We start from the raw sequence: 14,788 nt of genomic DNA, 5'->3' as shown, positions 1-14,788 counted from the left end.
TCCTTCTAATTGAGACATTATGGCTGAAGTTGAGAATCTCATGGAGCGAGGAAAGGCAAGAAAAAATTTTCAACTTCTTAAGAATATGTTGAAATTGGTGGAGGCCCAGTCGCAAAGAATCCAGGGGCTTCTAAGCAGCGGCAACGACAACACGACTCTCGGCCCGGCTCGGTCTGTCTGACAACATCCAGGAGGACGGAGGAGAAATCTTTCACAAAACGCCGTATACGAGGGAGCTGATCAAATATATGTTTGGAGATACAAGTAGTCAATTCCTTGTATTGGTGAGCTTAGTTTAGGAATGTATTATTTTGAACTGTTTTCATTATACGTAATCTGCAGCTGGGGAGGGATACGTAATAATGTGACAATATAGTATGAGCTAACATCTTCTTCTAAAACATTTTATTAGGAATCATTGTATTTTGTATGTTTTACTCAATAAATTGTTCTCAGATCATATCTGTTTCTGTCATCAAATTCACATATACCGACGTAAGTTAAGGTTATGCACAGCCGATCCAAATGTTCGGAAAGGCAACTTAAAGCTTAAAATTGTCCGTAAACAGTGATTAAAGGAATAGTTTACAAAGCCTTTACGGACATAAAAGGTGCGTAAAGGCACTGCTAAAGTGCAAATACGTATCTTTCCAGTACTACGGAAAGGGCACGTAAAGACAATGTTTACGAGGGACTTAAAGGCAGCTAAAAGACCTCTTAAATTTTAAGTAAACGCATGCTTTCCGACCAAAAAAGGTCCGTAAACAATACTTAAAGGAATAGTTTACAAAGCCTTTACGGGCATGAAAGGTGCGTAAAGTAGTGCAAATACGTATCTTTCCAGTACTACGGAAAGGGCACGTAAAGACAATGTTTACGATCGACTTAAAGGCAGCTGAAAGACCTCTTAAATTTTAAGTAAACGCATGCTTTCCGACCAAAAAAGGTCCGTAAACGATACTTAAAGGAATAATTTACAAAGCCTTTACGGACATAAAAGGTGCGTAAAGGCACCGCTAAAGTAGTGCAAATACGTATCTTTAAGTACTACGGAAAGGGCACGTAAAGACAATGTTTACGTACACGGAAAGGTGCCGGAAAGGTGCGTAAAGATGGAAATTACGCCGCCTTTAAGCACGATTTAAGCATGCTTAAATATGGTTTTTCGTGCCGTGACTGCTTTGTGTTATTAAAATCATTTTGAATTCTTTGTTCAGTGTTTTGTAAAATGAGGGCATCAAAGATAATGTAACAAAAATTGGAAAAATTGTGGGAAAGTATATTGTACAACAAAGTTTCTGTCATTCCAAGAACAATATTATGAGATTATATTGGGTACTTTCAAAACCAAGTTTACAACATGGTAAATACTTGATTTCCTAAAAAAATTTGACCAATGTATCAAGGATGTAACGTTACTCTTTTTATGAAATAAATTTATGTTGGTCCATTCTTTTTTGCTGTCTTCATTTACGTGTAGATTACCCTGTTTATTATGTACCAGTAAGTCCCTTTCCTGTTCACCCCATGGACTAAAACACTGTAAGTGTTGCTCTGTAGAAATGGTCCTAGCCTTGGTGCTGATGGAGGTTCCATTGAACAAATCTTCAGTAAACGTGTTTAAAAATCAGTAAAAATTGACCAGATAGAATGGATAATCGACCAGGGGAGTGCATGTCAACCTAAGCCTCTGGTTGTTCAAATCCACGAGTAAATACAGATTATTCCAATCCGAAACACCCCCGCTGCCCGAGTGAACTTGGCCAACCCTTGACCTGTACACAAAGAAACGCCGGTGTGATACCTATCTCACCGGTCGACGCCTACCTACGCCGACGACGTCATTGACGTCAGCTGGTGTTTTAAAAAACCGGTAAACTGCAGTAATCACAGACCAGACGCCCTATGTCAACACTTATGCTGTAGATAAACCTTTAGTCGGAGCCGGGGTGACCCAAAAGTACCTAAGTAACGGGTTCCTCCCTCAGTACTCGGTGTTCAGTACTGAAGGTGCCTTCCGAACTGAACTTCCAGTTCGGAAGTTCTGTCAGAACTGGGCGTCCAGATATGAGGCGACTTCAGTACTGGAAAACTCTGAATCAGTTCTGGAAACCGAGAACTGAACGTTCCTTCCGTACTGGAAAACGAGTTACGAAAGAAATTCCGCACTGGAAACCGAGTACTGGGAACGTATGTTCATTTTCGAAAGTATGGTTACTTCACATTGCTATATCAACGTACGTATATTGTGTTTTTTTTACGTTTGTACCTTGAAGCGTTCAGCCAGAGCGTCGATAGAGAGGAGGGTAAAACACTTCCGGGGCAAAGGGTAAAACAAACGTCATTGGTTGATACCATCTCGTTCGAAAGGAGAGGTTTTATCTTTTTTTTCTTTTATTACAAGTGTTGATTGATAGAAAAAAAAGGAAAAAAACAACCTTAGATCCATGCTAGACTAGTAGTGATAACGATGTTTCTTGCGTCTAGAGCCCCTACGGAGGGGGGACGGGAACCTTACGTTGTCTTATATTAAGAATAGCATTGAAGTCGACGATACATAATAATTTCTGGAAAGATTCTTTATTGTGTTTATCATAAAACTACATACGTTCCTTGCAATCGTACTAGCAACACACATTTCAGGTGTTCATCATTTATATCAGTATCAGAGCAGTCTAAGGTTCACGCATGGAGTCATGATATACAAACTATCGCTAGATATTACTTGCTCGTATAAAAAAAATAAAAATAAACATAAAAAGTTTATGTACAAACTGCTCAAGGCTGGTAGCCGGCTTCCGTTACGCGACTGTAAGTACGTAGAAATACGTTAGACATTTTGAAGAGCTCGAAAAATAAGCGGTAACTTTACAGTTCCTGGCCAAAGGTAAGTAAACGTGCCATTTAAACTAAAAGAATTACACAACGAAAATAAAGAAAAGGTTCTACTTCAGTACATGTCCATGTAGTTAAACGAGATCAGTGTATTTCCAAGGTTCTACTTAGATATGTACATGTAGTAGTTAAACGAGATCGTTGTATTTCCAGGGTTCTACTTAGTATAATATGTACAAGTACTAGTAGTTAAACGAGATCAGTGTCCATGTTTTGTTCTGTCAGTAACAGAGCTCAGTTGCTGTATCAAGTATCATGTACAAAATATTCATGTACAGATCATCGATGAAACAGAAATCGAATATGAAATCCTTGCTTGTATATCAAGAAAAAATAATAAAAAATTATTCTACTGGAGGGCTAAGTAGACCTGTGCCTTAACGACGGCGCTTCTTCCTTGGCTGGTCACCGCACTCCCAGCACACGAACTTGGTAACGTCGTCCCCCAAGCCGTAGCATTCTGTGTGGCTCCATCGACCACAGATGTCACAGTTCACAAAAACCTCTTCGCTCTCCTCGTTCACCCCACAGACGCACGCGATTTCGTCTGTTTCTGGTGCGTCTATTCCGCCGCGGTTGGTGGGTGCCAGTCGGGCTGGCCGTCGTGGCTTCGCGCCTTTGGTCTTCCTGGCGCGGGAAGGCACTCGAGGCTGATGGCTGTCGGCGGTGGCCAACCTCCTCCATGGTCGTTTCCGGTGCAGTGGAGCCGGCCTGCCGTCTTGTGTTGGATCCCTCTCCGGCACTGCAGTGATGGGTTGGATGTAGTTCTCCTCACAATGTGCCGAGAACACAGTGTCGTCGTCGAGAGAGAGGAATGCGGGCCTCTTCCGCTCAGGCGGCTGAAGTCTCTCACGATTTCTCAGGAAGTTGGCAACCAGACCTTTCTGTACCTCGCGGTTCGCCCCAGCGTGGAAGAGTTCGGCGGCCTGAACGTGCTTGCACCTGTCCATCCCCGGGCCGCGCCAGACGTAGTCCATGCAGGTGCATTCCCCGGTCCTCACGTTGGCGATGTTGCACCCATTCCGACGCAGTATTCCGGTTGGCACCAGCCTAGCCAATCATGAATAAAACAAAACGTTAAACAGAAAATTTTTAAAAATACTTGTATGTGATTAGAAAAAGGCAGACACATTTGTAATTTAGGTAATTTTGAGGATGAATGCCATTTAGTAGGTGATTGTACTTTATATAGAAATGAGAGGGATTCCCTCTATACGTGCATGATTGATAAGTTCTCAACCTTTAGACAAAATAGAAAAATACTCATTCCGTATGAAACTTGACAATGTATCATTAGCCCACTATGTTCTTACATCTGTAACTGCCTAAAGAAGCTATAGGAAGTTGAACCTGTAAATAGTAGACCACATTAGTATGTCTAGTTTAAGTGTTATTGGTGTATTCTTTTCCCCTGTTTATTCATGACCTGTACTTTGTGTACCTTGTTAGAGCACAAACGTACAATAAAGGTCTTTCATTCATTCATGAAAATGTGCAGTAAAAATCGTCATTTGTTCATTCGTTCGCAAAACAGCATATTAAGGTAAATGTTCTGCAACACAGCATAATAAGTTAAATGTTAAAGCAATGACAAATATTCTTACCGTGCATGAAGCTGCTGAAGCATCTCGTTGTCAGGCACATTCTCACTCCGATGTAGCACATAATACAGGCCGTCCCTGCCGGTGCGTTGGACGGCGTTCGTCAGGAACAGGACCCTTCCCTCCAGGAGGCGGTAGCGAGCCTCCTTTGACCACTTAGTCTCAGGCAGGTTCTCCGTCGCGTTGTCGTCACTGGCCCGCAGCGCCCACAGCTGCATTAGGCCAGCTGCGGTAGTCTTGCTGCCGTCTGGGTGGATGCCAGTCAGCTTCGTGATGAGGCTGCTGACATTATGGCACACCAGACGGTCCAGCGCATCGTTGTTCCAAACCTCTCCCTCTGGACTCGCATGGTGTCCTTCACTTCTTCTGCCGGACGAAGCTCTCTGGCTTTCGGTGGCACCCAGTCCACATCGGCAGGAACATGTTCTCCCTCCACCGTCAGCCTTCTGTATCCTAGCTTCACATCTGTCAGCGTTGCACTGATATGAACCTTAAAGGTGCATTTGTGCGCCTTATCCATTTTGTTCTTCGGTCCATGGCATCCATCGATGCATCCACCCAGACCACCGCACAAGCGGCGACAGTTGCCTTGCCCCGAGCAGTGAAGCGTTTTCCTGAATAAATACATACAACCCAATTCATTTTTAATGTTTCAGCAACTAAACTATAAAGTGACTATATTTGGAACTGTTTTTAATTAACAAGTGTATCTTGTGTACAGTTAGAGCACCTGTTACTGTTTAAAAGTAAGTGATTATGCGAATAAAAATGTTACAAATTGTCTAATGCTGTTTGTTACGGTGTGTGTATGTTCATTTAAAATGACAAAAGCTAGCATTGCGTACAGTTAGAGCACCTGTTAGTTACTGTTTGAAAGTAAGTGATTATGTACAAAAATTACAAAGGCGCGCGAATAAAAATGTGACAAATTGTCTAATGCTGTTTGTTACGGTGTGTGTATGTTCATTTAAAATGACAAAAGCTACCCTTGCGTACAGTAAGAGTACCTGTTAGTTACTGTTTGAAAGTGGGTGATTATGTACAAAAATACAAAGGCGCGCGACTAAACACCTTCCCAATTGTTTAACGACGTGTGTGGATGTTCATTTAAAATGACAAAAGCTACCCTTGCGTACAGTTAGAACACCTGTTACTATTTGAAAGCAAGCGATTATGCACAAAAATTACAAAGGCACACGAATAAAGAAGTTGCAAGTTGTGTAATGCTGTTTGTTGCGGCGTGTGTGGTTATTCACTTTCAATGACAAAAGCTACCCTTGCGTACAGTTAGAACACCTGTTACTATTTGAAAGCAAGCGATTATGCACAAAAATTACAAAGGCACACGAATAAAGAATCACAGAAAAAATTGTATAAGCAGCATTGCATAATGTTTCTTTCCTCTTACCTGTACACTTGGATGTCGTAGAAGGACTGTCCATGCTGTTCAGGTTTTACAGCGGCTTGTCGCACATCACCCTCTGCTGTTAGGGTAAGTATGTCATCTAGTCGCCGGGTTGTAGATGCCTGTCCTGCGCGTGTCCACGTGTTGTAAGAGGCTGCTCCTTCTTCTCTCGACACCTGCACCAGTTTTCCTTTTATTTCATGTCTACCTTTCAATAAATTCGTGTTAACTATACTGTCTGGGCCAGCACCTTCAATATACCGGCTAACTGCTTTCCCTTGCTGCAACAGCACGGTGCCGTCCGGAAGATGGCTAAGTTGGTCTTCGCGGAGTCGTACGAAGTTGGGAACAGAAATAGCCATGTCATCACTGTTTGGCTGACAAAAGGCATGTGTCATGAAATTGATGTGGGGTTTGTATACATGATTTGCGGACGTGGTAGAGATCTGCCACACAACTGGAAAACCCTGTGATACCTACCTGGCCGAGGACACACGGGAGCGACTGTTGTTTCTATTGGTCGGCTTGCTTGCATATTAATGAAAAGCTTGGCTTTAAAAGCGTGTCCAAGTGTTTTGTTGCACTCTTTTCTAGACCATGGCGTCAGCAATGATCAACAACAACGTGGGCGGCAAGACAGGTGTAAGTGGTCTCTTCGCTCCCAGAAAGAAGGACGACTCGCTGCACGACCATGTTAGGGTTCTAATGCAGCGACAGAAGAACAACTTCTTCAAGGGTATGGACGACGAGAATCTGCGACGTCTTCCAGAGCACGTCAGGCCCCGTATGCCGGTGACAGACGACGTCTACCGGACATACGTCACAAAAAGTGTCCGCTCTCGCTGCAGTAAGCTTGTATATGCTTATGAAGCAGTTGAGCCATGGGGGGCTGAGTTCCGGGAGAAGCTGGACAAGTCCAAAGGAGACGGTGGCTTCGGCACATTGGAGGCAACCTTCATGGAAGCGGAGCGGCTTTGGCGTGAGTATAGCCCGGCTTATAAGCGCTGCCGGGCGGTAGTAAAGCCGGGCAAGCTGCCGGACGGCCGCCGCAACATAAGGCGAACACGGCTGCCGGAGGACAACGAGACCACCTACAGGAAGCGTCTACGGGAGACGAGAGAAACTGAGGCGGCTAACAACGAAGAGCGGGCTGTTGAAGATCGGCACATCGACCAGTCGATCATCCTGTGGCAGACGCTAAGACCTGTCATACATGCCCTCGGCAAGAGGCTCTCTAAGAGAGGTGCGGCGACTAGAGAGCTTCAAGACGAGGGTGTGAGGCAGGAAATAGCCAGCCACTTGGATGGTTATTCTCCACCACGCGACTCCATCTCCGCACTGCTGGATCGTGTCATGCTGGAGTTTCAGCGTGAGATCCTCAGCTCAGCTCAGAACTGACAACGCAAGCGACCTCAACGAAACCCCGGCCCTTTTCAGGGCCACCCAAGAATCCCAAAAGGGCTATATCGTAATCACAAAATCACGACCACAAATAAATGCAATATCTCAAAAATTGAGTCAGTTTTTATTCTAGTTTATAGTATTATAGACCAATACTACTGGATTGATAAAAAAGCGCACGGATAAAAAAGAATCACAAAAGGGGTATATCGTAATCACAAAATCACGACCACAAATAAATGCAATATCTCAAAAATTGAGTCAGTTTTTATTCAAGTATCTAGTATTATAGACCAATACTAGTTTATACGTCGGCGATGTCAGCAAGGCTACTTCTACTACTGTATTGAGACATATCGTATTCAGTACTGGAACATCCCAGTACAATTAGAACGTGAGAACAGGAAGCCCAGTTCGGAAATAATTTGAAAACTCGGCTTCCAGTACTGTAGAGTCCCTTTTTACTGGTACAATCCAGTACGGAACCCGTTACTTAGGTACATCGATACTCGGCTTTCCAGTACTGAATGACCTCCGAACTGGGTAACCAGTACTGAATGACCTTTGAACCAGCCTTCCTGTAGCCGGGACGCAACACAGTACTGGGGTCCGAGTACCGACGGGCGTTCAGGTCTGGAAAACGAGTTCCGAAACAAGATTCAGTTCTGAACTTCCAGTTCTGACGAAGCTTCAGTACTGGAATAACGCCGTTCCGAACTGGAATTCCAGTTTAGAGCTTTCTTCAGAACTGGGCGCCGAGTATCGACGCTATTTTCTCCACGGTTTCCGTACTGGGCGCCCAGTAAGGAACCCGTTACTTTCGTACCTTTGCCGGGGTGACCGAAGCGACCTCTGACCATGTTACTGCTAGAACCGAACCAGACGCTGTGGTTAGCTATGGGGATCGTGGCGGCGATAGTGGGAGGCTACGCGCTGACGTCGCTGTTCCTGCTCCGCTTTCCGAACCTCCTGCACCGCAAGAAACAGCTCAAGTTCTGCTGTAAACACATCAGCCACAGAGGAGGTGAGAACTGTGGGGGGAAAGTCGTGGTTCGCCACCAGTAGTTGTCGGTAGAAAAATGCACGAAACTGGGGGAGGGGGGCGTGACCTAAAAACTGGTAAACGTAATAAAATTTGAACGTGGCTATATACACTCCCGGAGTGTATATAAAATCTATTTGTCTTTTATATACACTCCCGGAGTGTATATAAAATCTATTTGTCTTTTATATACACTCCCGGTGTGTATATAAGATCTATTTGTCTTTTATATACACTCCCGGAAAGTTGATAGGGCATTCGAATGATCTGTCGCCGGTGCGAAGACCGCGCGATCGGCTGTGTTATCCGGAGTCACCAAAGGGACCGGGGCGAACCCCGGGTTGGTCTTGGTCTGATAAATGCACGCCAGACCGTGAGGTCGGCGCTTCTTCCGCATGTATTAGCTCTAGAATTACCACAGTTATCCATGTAGGATGTGACGATCAAAGGAACCATAACTGATTTAATGAGCCATTCGCAGTTTCACTGAGACAGTTTAAACTTGCACGCGCATGGCTTAAACTTTGAGACAAGCCTATGACTACTGGCAGGATCAACCAGGTAGCGAGGACGCCAGGGGGCGCGCGACCGGTCTCGCCGCCGCCGCCGGGAGCGGAGGGTCCCGGGCCCCGCGCAAGCGGGGCGGGGCGGTCCGCTCGACCGAACTTCGGTGGAGATTTCCGTCTTGTTTTCTGATTTTCATCATCCAATAAGATAAACTTGAAGACCGAGGTTTAAACTTGGTGCCCCTGAATCCTCAAACACTCACAAAAACCCAAGTTTTGGGCCTACCAAGGAGGCTAGTATTTCGGAGTGTATATAAAATTTATTTGTCTTTTATATACACACCGGGAGTGTATATAGCCACGGCGATAAAATTAACCATCGTTGCCGCGAAAAGGACACTGGCCACAATTTGAACCAGCATTATATAAAGCGACAATTCAACATCAACAGGTTCTAGCATAGACTTGTACAATATCAATCAAATGAAATAAAGACTTTTCAGGGGTTTTGGAAGGTCAGCAATCATAATAATTGTTGCTAAATGTATTTCCAGGTATCCTTCTTTTATTTACTCTTCAACTATGCTGCCATGCAATAAAAAATGAAACTGGGCCTGAAAACTGCTGAAACATTTAATATTGCAAGTCATCCTTGTTATTGTCTACCAAAGCCTACAATGAGTCATGTACAACATGACCATGCATGTTTTGGTCTTTTGTATTTCTTAGTTGATGCAAATCACTGCCTCTGTCCCTGTGTGAATGCAAGGAAAGTCATTCAGATATTCTATTCATGATTGTTTTTGCCTCATTAATAAAGAATAATTCCTTTTATTTTCCATAAAGCTATTTAGAATATCTAGGAAGTCATAAAAGGAAGGTTGTTGTTATGTATAAAAAGTTGGTTCTCCTGAATAGGCACCTGGCACAGTCCTGTGACAAATTATGAAAGTAAGGCTCTACTAAACCTCCTTGACACTCCTGTATATGTTTTCATCTTTCTTGTTCTGTCCAGGTATGGCTGAAGGTTTGGAGAACACTATGGGAACATTCCAACAGTAAGTACATTTTTGTAACATTACATGTAACATGTTGTCAGGTTAGGACATCTAAAGGAAAGACAATGAATTAAAAAAAAAAATTCTGTAATAGAGGTGAAAATAGAAGCGTAACCAGTTCATAATAAGGGAGATCAACAAGTATTTCATATATGTGTATCAAAATGTTTGAGTCCAGTTTATTCACAAATTGTCCATGAGCATTGTGCATTAATGCAAAAAAAAAAAAAAAAGTAATCAATATGTGATGTATTTGCTTGAGAATTTGAAACTCTTCCCCTCCCCCCTTCCCAGTGCCGTAGACCTTGGTACAGACATGTTGGAGCTGGATGTTCAGCTGTCTCAGGACGGGATGGTGGTCGTGTCTCACGATAACGACATCAAGCGCACCACCGGCGTAGACGTGAAGATATCAGACACCAAGTTTGCAGACCTACCTCTCCTGCGTACAAATCAGGAAGTGTCATTCCTCAATGGTACGTTTGTATTACAAGGCATTGTAACAAGGCCTAGGAAAAAATTTTGTGTTTCCTGTTTCTTGACTGACGTTAGAAAAAACTTTTTGTCTTGACCCCTACAATGGATGCCAATTTTTCGAGCTGCAACCATTTCTAGCTTCATGATCTGACACATCAGTGCTGAAACGTTATGCAGTTGTTTTTCAAACATTGACATTGAAAATATTTTCTTTGTCCAGGTCTCCCAGTCTGTTTCCCAGATGCCTCAGACCGCAGTTTCTGCCTACTACAAGATGTCTTTGAGAAGTTCCCAGGAGTGGTCATCAATGTAGACATTAAAAACGACGATGATGAACTTATTGCAAAGGTTTGTAGCTATCTCAGCATTGCAGGTTATGGTTAGTTTAGTCACAACACTGAAATTGCTATGGAGTCAAGAAAATGGAAAGGCAGCTTGCCAACAACTACACATGAATATAAGCGACTGTAAGCAATGTAGTGGCATCTTTTTCTCAGATTCATTCATAATGTAGAATTATCAAAAAGGAAGAGAGATTAAATTCAAAACAAGATGTTGTCCAGTAGTTCAGAGGAACTTCTCTGTGTCTGTATCTCTCTTACAAAATATTATCATTCCAAAAAGTTGTCTTGATTTAATTTTCTTTGTCATTATTGCCTGTGACAGTCTTGTGTTTTTTTCATACATGTTTATAGTTTTTTTGTATTTTGTAAGTTGCTTACTTATTTATGTCAATTCTTTGTTGTTTTTTGTAGTTCTCATTTCTGTTTTTATGATTTTGCATGTACAACAAAGGTTGGAGAGTTAGTGCAAGAGTACCACAGAGAGGACCTGACAGTTGTCGGGGGTCGACAGGAATCAGTCATCAGGAAAGTTCACCAACAGGTGGGGCTAAATCAGCTGTCATGTCCTTTCCTCTGCTTCTTCTAGGTCGGAGACTTGATTCATGAGTACAAGAGGGAGGCTATAACCGTCTGCGGCAGTCGACTAGACACTGTCGCTCGCAAGTTTCACAAGCAGGTGGGGACGACATTAACCCTCGGCATGCCAAGTTACTGTTGGTCTGCCAGACTGCAACCAAAGTTTATTTCAAAAATAAACCCACCCAAAATGAATTGCAGATCTCACAATCTACAAACCCATCCATGGTTTGGTGTGGGACAAAAAGATAGTAGGGACCAAAATACATGTACATGTAGTATCTTTTCAATGTATGTATGTTTGTATGCATGTATGTACATCAATATGTATGTGTATCAATATCACTGCACAAAAAGTTGGGAAATGATGACTTTATAAACATTACTGGACTCTACAGTGGTAGTACAAACAAGAGTCAAGTATGGTGATTTTGGACTTAACAAGGGTTGTAAATGAAATTTCCGTACATAACTTTTACTGTAACCTGACTAAATTGTGTACCCCAAAGGTTGCCACACCCCAAAAGCTTGCGATGGGGGTCATTAACTCACGGCTGAGAGCTTTTGTAAACACAGGCTAACTTTTATTGAACGGTTTACAAAGTAAACCTTACCTGACTTTACTACCATTGGTTAATCCAACTTTTCACAGTTTGTAACATACGTATGCATGTTACTAGTATATAATACTGTACATGTATGTATCTATGTATAAAGCTATATATGTATCATCATCTATCTATGATCTCACTTTTCTTTCTTAGTTTCATGCCATGCTCTTGGTTGCATGTTCGTTGTTGCAATAATATGTTTGTATAGCCATGAAACATGCAAAGGTGACACATGACATTAAACGTTGATTCACAATTCGTAGTCATTCTAATCTAAATGTATCTGTTGTATTCTGCAGAACCCAGACATCCCCCTGTTCTTCAGTGCCAAGAGAGTTGTACAGCTGGTGTTGCTGTTCTACAGTGGTCTTCTACCTTTCATTCCACTCAAGGAGTCTTGCCTTGAAGTGATCATGCCCAGTATCCTTTGGGGGTAAGCTGCCTTACTCATTAGCGCCACCTGGTGACACATGTATGAATGACAGGTGCCTTGCCATGCATGTTGGATATCAATGAAACGTGAAAAGCTCCTTGTTTACACTGTCCACAATACATGTATTTGTAATTGTGGTAATTATGCAATTTAGTCTACCTAACCTCAGTAATTTTTTTAATATCACATTTTATAAGATGTTGAATTTCAGGCTATGAATTTTTGTATGATCCTGTTTTGACAAAATATTCTCTGTTTTTGTATGTTTCAGAGAACGTTGGGCTGACACAGTACCTACCAAATACAAGGTGTTAGCACGCATTGTTGACTTGTAAGTGTAATTTCTGTGCTTACATCTTCATCTATTGAAATTACCAACAGTAGCTAAGATCATTTTATTTGTGTCTTTTCTTTGTCTTTCAATGATCTTTTTTAGCCATCTGTGGCAAATACAACAATACCAGTGTTTCATACCTCTCTCATTTTGTCTGATTTCCAGCTTACTGATGAGCAAAGTTATGATTCGTCACCTGGACAGACGCGGGATCCACACGTACCTCTGGGTCATCAACAACGACACGGACTTCGAGCGTGCGTTCAGCCTGGGCGCCAAAGGGGTGATGACAGACTACCCAACTCAACTCAGACACTTCTTAGACCAACGGGAAGCTATAGACAAGAAATAGTCACATCATACCACTATTCCAATACACTCCTAACTTTCCATCTTGTTTATTCCAAGGATCAGTTTATAACAGATATCTATTGTACAAAATGAACAGAAAATCATGCACAAGGCACGCAAAAGAACCATTTTGAGAGGTGATTTAGTTAATCTTAGATAGATGTCTGGCTGTTGCATGTTCATGTCAATCAACAATATCCAGTCTCTCTCATTGGTCAATCACTAAAATTAAGTACAGCATGCTGCTAGTCACATCTGTTGTCAGTGCAATGGAAGAAATGTGGACAAGAAAGTTGACAGAAAATTAGTGCACAATAGCAGAAAGAAATTATAACATTGAAAAACTGCTTATGTCTACCTCTTTTAGTTCACTGTAGAAATAAACGCACACTCCAGAATACTGTGTGATGATGTTATAATGTTGATACATAGTACATGTACCTGTATATATATAGTAGCTGATAGTCATGCATAGATAGTTATGGTAGCAGTTACTATGTAATACTGTAAGTGTTGATAAATACATGTACATTCATTATATTACAGACCCCTTTTATGGCACTTCTGTGAGTCCTTTTCTTCCTTCCCCCTTTTTTGTTTTATATGTATTTGTACTCATTTTGTAATATTTCAAGTGATCAATAGTGCTGGTCACTAGCCCATCTCATATGTTCATCAAGAATGACTTTTTGAATGGTGCATAAAGGATTATAATGCAGTATTCTATTCAATTCCTAAAATACATGTTTAAGGAAATAAAGAGGTTTTATTGTATAGATAGTTCTATACATGGTTATAACAAAAGTATGGACAGAACTGGCAGAAGAATGTATCAAAACTCCTTGTACATAAAGTTTATTTGAACAACAAGATGAGAAGGAACGAAATGTTGACAAGCAATATCTACTCATGTAGTAGTGATAGAGCAAGAAAGACTTTACTATGGTTGTTATACAAGCATCAGTCAATAAGCTTCTTTTATGACCATCAATGTCACATGTTTCTTGTTATGTTCTTGATCTTGAACTTGGAACGAGGCGGGTCGATACCATTGGATGGTCTTTATTCAGGAGGGTTAGTAACTCTGAGGTACAAAAAGGCGTCTGCTCAATCTGGGGTCCCGGCAGAAAGAGAGCGTGGTAGGGTCACCAGTTACTTGAGACCACTTGGACTAGTCTAATACATGTAGTAAGAGAGGGGTGTTTCCTGGCTTGACTTTAATATCTGAAACAGTTTAAAAGTCTGTTTCCAGACTCTTCACAGAAAAATAAATTTTACCTGACTTGGTCACAATGTTCAGAAGATGTCTGTCATTGCCTAGTATTAACAGTGGTATTTCTCTTATTCAATAGTGTAAAATTGATGTTACATTATATCAGATGAGGCATATCAATCTGATACTATAAAGAACTTTTGATGAAATCAGATATATCAAGGAGGTTATTGGATGCATTTATTGTATAGTCCGCCTAGGGGCGCTGCTCACAGGTGTCCTGGCGTCAGGTTGCCAATCACAGCCAGGGTTCTCCGCCCATGACCACCTTGAGAGTGGCAGCCGCTCTTCCAGCTAGCGGCATGCCTCCAGTCCTAAGAGACGAGACAATGCAAAAAGATAACAACACTCGAATCTAAATTTATCTATTTATCACCCCATACTTAATTTGCTGTGTGTTATGTTTGACGTAGTGAATTACATTAGCCGTTGACGTTTTTTTCATTTTTACACACGGGGGAAAAACTTTATTTTTAATCGG

The 14,788-nt window shown here is 42.0% G+C and overlaps 2 protein-coding genes and 1 pseudogene across 3 annotated transcripts; 2 read left to right on the top strand and 1 right to left on the bottom strand.

Moving 5' to 3' along the window:
- The first annotated feature begins 1,805 nt into the window (after positions 1-1,805).
- Positions 1,806-13,810, top strand: LOC109463927 (glycerophosphodiester phosphodiesterase domain-containing protein 1-like). Of its 2 annotated transcripts, none has more exons than XM_019760833.1 (9): positions 1,806-1,949; positions 8,139-8,326; positions 9,866-9,908; positions 10,203-10,384; positions 10,606-10,733; positions 11,316-11,405; positions 12,216-12,349; positions 12,621-12,680; positions 12,849-13,810. In XM_019760833.1, exons 2-9 carry the CDS (start codon positions 8,161-8,163, stop codon positions 13,033-13,035), a joined length of 990 nt encoding a protein of 329 aa, XP_019616392.1. In that variant the 5' UTR covers positions 1,806-1,949; positions 8,139-8,160; the 3' UTR covers positions 13,036-13,810. The 2 variants fall into 2 exon arrangements, with proteins under 2 accessions (XP_019616392.1, XP_019616386.1); XM_019760827.1 differs by lacking the exon at positions 11,316-11,405 and adding an exon at positions 11,181-11,270 and having other exon boundaries at positions 1,807-1,949; positions 12,849-13,809.
- Positions 3,261-6,311, bottom strand: LOC109464050 (annotated as a pseudogene).
- Positions 6,477-7,597, top strand: LOC109463953. The gene has a single exon (XM_019760872.1). The coding sequence runs from the start codon at positions 6,499-6,501 to the stop codon at positions 7,297-7,299; it is 801 nt and encodes a 266-aa protein (XP_019616431.1). The 5' UTR covers positions 6,477-6,498; the 3' UTR covers positions 7,300-7,597.
- Positions 13,811-14,788: the final 978 nt, after the last annotated feature.

This window comes from Branchiostoma belcheri, unplaced genomic scaffold, assembly GCF_001625305.1.
Source record: "Branchiostoma belcheri isolate BF01 breed outbred unplaced genomic scaffold, Haploidv18h27 scaffold1, whole genome shotgun sequence".
In the NCBI taxonomy this organism is placed as follows: Eukaryota; Metazoa; Chordata; class Leptocardii; order Amphioxiformes; family Branchiostomatidae; genus Branchiostoma; species Branchiostoma belcheri.
This window is presented reverse-complemented; position numbering and strand designations above follow the sequence as displayed.

What these genes read in the sequence shown, in the direction of transcription:
- LOC109463953 (XM_019760872.1), top strand. Translation starts at nt 6,499, where the DNA reads ATGGCGTCAGCAATGATCAACAACAACGTGGGCGGCAAGACAGGTGTA.
- LOC109463927 (XM_019760833.1), top strand. Translation starts at nt 8,161, where the DNA reads ATGTTACTGCTAGAACCGAACCAGACGCTGTGGTTAGCTATGGGGATC. An exon ending in GGAAGTGTCATTCCTCAATG is followed by an intron (nt 10,385 to 10,605) that starts GTACGTTTGTAT and finishes TTCTTTGTCCAG; the next exon opens with GTCTCCCAGTCTGTTTCCCA. An exon ending in TTAGCACGCATTGTTGACTT is followed by an intron (nt 12,681 to 12,848) that starts GTAAGTGTAATT and finishes TCTGATTTCCAG; the next exon opens with CTTACTGATGAGCAAAGTTA.